General features: G+C 48.0%; 3 protein-coding genes across 3 annotated transcripts in view; 1 reads left to right on the top strand and 2 right to left on the bottom strand.

The window, feature by feature from the left end:
• Positions 1-2256, bottom strand: part of fam83gb (family with sequence similarity 83 member Gb) — an 8542-nt gene extending 6286 nt beyond the window's left edge. The window contains exon 1 of the mRNA XM_083694025.1: positions 1011-2256. Coding sequence (XP_083550151.1) covers positions 1011-1481 — 471 coding nt within the window. The 5' untranslated portion in view covers positions 1482-2256. The remainder of the gene's footprint in view (positions 1-1010) is intronic.
• The window catches only part of syngr1b (synaptogyrin 1b), a gene marked incomplete at both ends in the record, with an annotated part of 181636 nt that overhangs the window by 103577 nt on the left and 73059 nt on the right, over positions 1-5000 (bottom strand). The gene's annotated exons all lie outside the window — the stretch shown is intronic.
• Positions 1-5000, top strand: part of slc5a10 (solute carrier family 5 member 10) — an 18815-nt gene that overhangs the window by 9766 nt on the left and 4049 nt on the right. The window contains exons 9-11 of the mRNA XM_083694040.1: positions 2591-2698; positions 2955-3105; positions 3341-3509. Of these exons, the coding sequence (XP_083550166.1) occupies positions 2591-2698; positions 2955-3105; positions 3341-3509 (428 nt within the window). The remainder of the gene's footprint in view (positions 1-2590; positions 2699-2954; positions 3106-3340; positions 3510-5000) is intronic.

The raw sequence follows: 5000 nt of genomic DNA, 5'->3' as shown, positions 1-5000 counted from the left end.
CGTCTATCCACACTGTGTAACCTACATCCGGCAGGTGTGAAGTGTCTTACACACACACACACACACACACACACACACACGTTTTATAAATACACACAGAGAGAAAAGATTAACTGGTTTCATGTAAACTCATTGTTTCCTGGCCAGAGCAGAGAGGTTTGTCTGTGTTGACAGTTGTTATGTTACTGAAACCCATATTTCACTGAGCGATTTGATGTTTCCTGGCTCTGTGTGTGTGTGTGTGTGTGTGTGTGTGTGTGTGTGTGTGTGCACTGGCATATGGCATCTTGATGCAGTCATGGGTTGAGCATCAGAGCCACGCAGCTCGAGCTCAGACCTGTTTTACTGTGTCTTTCTGTGACACTGAATATTCATCTAACTGCATGGACTCAGGAGTGTGTGTGTGTGTGTGTGTGTGTGAGAGAGAGAGAGAGAGAGAAAGAGAAAGAGAGAGAGATATAAAGTAAGTGGGAGAAATAGAGAGAGAGAAAGTGAGTAAGAGAGAGAGAGAGAGAGAAACAAAGAGCGGTGTGATGAAGTTGAGCTGTTCTGCTCTGTGTTCTTCACACACTCATGTCTTTGTCTCCAGAGTGAATACATTAGCGCTGAGTAAGCCTCCATCACTAACGCTCTACTCTGTACGGACAGTGGACTAGGCCAGTCTATAGCCGTGTGTGTGTGTGTGGGGGGGGGGGGGTGGTTTTGCATGAACACTTCTGCTTTTGAGTGTCTGTGTGTCCTTTGTTGTGATTTTTTTTCGCGTACTTCTTGGTGTGTTCTGGCTGGTGCAATCAAATATGTCCTCCGGGGGTTAATAAAGTCATATTTTATCTTATCTTAAGGGGGTATTCAGGGTAAATTTTTGAGGCTGTCAGTAGGCGTGTGCGTGTGTGCGTCTCTCTCTCTCTCTCTCTCTTTCATACGCGCACGCGACACACACACACACACACACACACACCCCTACTGACAGACTTAACATTTTACCCTGTGTATGGTCCGTGTGGTCTTACCTTTTGTGCTTGCGCAATGGTTTTGCGCACAACCTCTTTGATGTGCGTGTGTCCGTCGGCGGGCGGCTGCGTGTGCACGTTAACCCGGGTCACCCCCCGGTAGGAGGCCGACTCGGGCCAGCCCAGGTCCAAGTCCGGAATAGAACCCTCAGAACGGTCCGGCCAGTACTGCAGCGAGATCGCGCCCTCGCCCGCGTCCTCCCCGGCCTGGAGGACGCTGCTCGCTCCCTGATGCTCGCTCCCGGGCCGGTAGGCCTCCGCTGTACGCGCGAGCCACTCTTGCTCCGGTTCGGAGAGGAACTCGCGGACGCTGTGCTCGCGGAGATAGTCGGTAAAGGCATCGCGGCCCCGGGAGATGAGCTCCTCTAGGGCGAGCCTCTGGTCCTCGCTGTAGAAGAACTCCGGTTTGCCCTCGCTCACACGCCAGTTGACGTGGTGGTCATCCAGACACTGGATCTGTGACAGCGCCATGGAAACAGCTGATACAATCCGGTTAAAAGAAGAGAGATTAGATCAAGTTAGAAACTCAGTCCATATTGTATCCCGATCTTATCTGATATTGCCGGGGAAACCGGTGTCCGGTATGGCCAACTTTCCCGCTGACTACGTAAAACTGTTTGTCCCGTGCGCTCCGAGGGAATAATCGTCGTTTAATGATTCTGACTGATGTGGTTTGATTGTGTCACTCGCTGTGGGCTGGGCTCAACTCAGATCTCAGGTTACACACACACACACACACACACACACACACACACACACACACACAGGTGAGGCACCGGTGGGACAAAGCTTTCCCACCCGCCGCCACGCCTATCACATGACCTCAGAAACGACTGCAGTACCGTTCAGCTCAGCTCCGGCAAGCCCCAGGGCACGGTAGCGTTGTCCGTCTGACTCTGACTCATAGAAATGTGGGACACATACTTTTCACGCAGATGCGTCTCTAATCCTCCTTGACGCTGATGACTTGCTCAAACTTTTTTTGATGACGAGAGAGGCTTTAGAACTTTCCGAAGTGCTTCGTCTGTAGTTAAAAGTCGATTATGTAAAGAATGTCTCAGTTTGCGTCAATTTCTCCAAAAAGAAAACTGTTGCAAAAAGTCCCAAAAAGTCCACTATGAATGTAGTCCAAATCGTTGATTTGAGAGAGAACCGATGAGAGTCGTGCTTAATCTGTCTCACGGAGATCCAGACGGTAGTTAAGGTAACGGACTGTCTGTCGGTAGCTGTTAACCCGTGAACTCGGTAACGGAAGCCTGCGAGCGCCACGGGGATTCGAGGGCGGAGTGTCCGGTTAGGCCAGGAAATAACGAGAAAACAGACCCCGCCTCTACGCCGGGACACACACACACACACACAGGGAGAGAGAGAAAAAACATATTGTGAACAACTTTGTGTCAGTTCCAGACGAGTTTGTTAAACATGATTTTCCCTTCTAAAAGTGATCATTCATGAGATGAAACCATGTTTTCCATTCATATTGTGTCCTGTCCACTTTCCCTGTAGGTCTTTATGACATGATATACAGCAGACTGCGTATGTTTCACATACGTGTGTGTTTTGTTACATATGTGTTTCAGACTCGGTGGGTTGTGTGGACCCTGAAGAATGTTTGCGTGTGTGTGGCGCGGAGGTTGGGTGCTCCAACATTGCCTTTCCTAAACTGGTCATCGAGCTCATGCCCAGCGGTGAGACAGATACACTGTTACTACACTGTTATAACACAGTTATTACATAACAGAGAATGACCCAGCGTGTGTGTGTCTGTGTGTGCATGTGCGTCTGCTCGTGTGTGTGTGTGTCTGCTCGTGTGTGTGTGTGCCTGCCTGCGTGCGTGTGTGTGCGTGTGTGTGTGCGTGTGTGTATGTCTGCTCGTGTGTGTGCCTGCCTGCGTGCGTGTGTGTGTGTGTGTGTGTGTGTGTGTGTGTGTGTGTGTGTTCCCAGGCCTGCGGGGGTTGATGATAGCAGTGATGATGGCAGCTCTGATGTCATCTCTGACGTCCATCTTCAACAGCAGCTCCACCCTCTTCACCATGGACATCTGGAAGAAGTACCGCCCACACGCCACCGAGAAAGAGCTGCTATTGGTCGGCAGGTACGTCATTCAGACAGAGGACGGCTAGACATGTCATGGTAGAAAACAGCAGCGCCAACAAAATCTGAGGTCTGGGAGCGTGACCGTGCGGTTCATCTACGGTTAGGGGGGGTAACCATGAGTATAATTGCCGTCTTGGTTCTGGTGGATCAGTGTGGTCGATTTGTGAGCGTGTTTGGTTGACGGGTGGTCGTGTTGCGGTCAGTGTAAATGTGTGGTCGTGTTGCGGTCGTAGGATTGTGACGGTGATCCTGGTGGTGATCAGTGTGGTGTGGATCCCCATCCTCCAGTCAGCCAATAGTGGTCAGCTCTACGTCTACATCCAATCAGTGACCAGCTATTTGGCCCCGCCTGTTACTGCTATATTCACTCTGGCTGTTTTCTGGAAGAGGACCAACGAACAGGTAACACACACACACACACACACACACACACACACACACACACACACACACACACACACACAAACACATATCAGGGCCCAGGGTTTTCCCTGGTCAGGTCACATTGTCAGAAAAACTCTTGGCCCTAGCAATGCAATGATGTAAGTTGTTTCCATGAATAGCTTTGGAATATCTTGAAACTGTAGTTTATATCTACAACTCTCCTCAGTGCTCTGTTTGTCCTCTCTGCCACACTGTACTGGAACTGTGTTTTATTGGCTTCTGCCGAGACGAGTGAGAACACAACTTTCTCCTCTCCAAGAGGGTGTGTGTGTGTGTGTGTGTGTGTGTGTGTGTGTGCGTGCGTGCGTGAGACACTGACTCATTTCGCAGAAACAGAAGCAGTCTGGTGTGTCACTTCCTTGGGGCCTGGACATGTTCTTTTAAGCCACAGTACTCTACATTTCATAACATTTCTAGGAGAAATATCTGTGTGTTTGTGTTTGTCTTGAGCTGAGGTCAGGGTGCAATGTGGGAAACTATGACCTAATCTGTCTTATAGGGAGAGAGAGAGAGAGAGAGAGAGAGAGAGACTTTAGATAAAGCTGTGAGTGTTTTAAAGGCTCTGGTTAAGCATTGTGTGTGTGTGTGTGTGTGTGTGTGTGTGTGTGTGTGTGTGTGTGTGTGTGTGTGTGTGCGCGCACGTTTTAATGGGGCTGATATGAGGTGTGTGTTTACCTCAGAAGGCCCAAGGACAGGGTAGACATGTGGTGTGGTCCCTGACAGACAGTGTAGTCATATTCAGGCACCAGTAACCCCACTGACTCACATCGTCTCCTCCTCTCAGGAGGATAAAAAGGAGGATGACAGTGGAGGAGTGGAGAGAGGTCAGGGTCACCGTCAAGCAGTTTGGTTTTAAACTGCTGTACAAATGTTGTCGTGTGTCTGCCACCACCACCACCACCACCCCATTTTGGAACACTTAGTATTTGTACTATTGAACCTTAACTAATAAATCATTGAAGTCATAAAGTTCAAGTTCATAAAGGTTCAATAGTACATATACTATTTGATTGATGGATTTAAGCGATGGTTTGCTCCAGATACAGAATGACATGATTTCCAATTCCAATGTACCTTGACAGTTGCTGATTCACAGTTTTAGGATATTTAATACCCTAACAGAGATATTTGATACTGTAGCCATAAGCAACCTCTTTCAACATGTTCACCTGTTGTCGTGACTCAAACTAAATTTATTATGTTAATTTATTATTTATTAAATTATGATTTTTTTCTTTCCCCCCACTGATCTAAACAGCCTAAACTATGAAACTATTACAGTTCAATGTATTCAGAATGAAAGAAACAGAGAAGACCTGTTTGCAAAAGTCTACACCCTCCTTTCCTGTGGCTTGCCAAACATTTGCTCAAATGTAAACATGCCTTCAACAAGTTAATTCATACGCTGAATTGAGTCCATGAAGTACAATGATAATCGTTGAAACTTAT

The sequence above is a fragment of the Argentina silus genome, assembly GCF_951799395.1.
Source record: "Argentina silus genome assembly, chromosome: 22".
Taxonomy (NCBI): Eukaryota; Metazoa; Chordata; class Actinopteri; order Argentiniformes; family Argentinidae; genus Argentina; species Argentina silus.
The sequence above is the reverse complement of the archived record's forward strand: the minus strand, read 5'-3'. Positions and strand labels throughout refer to the sequence as shown.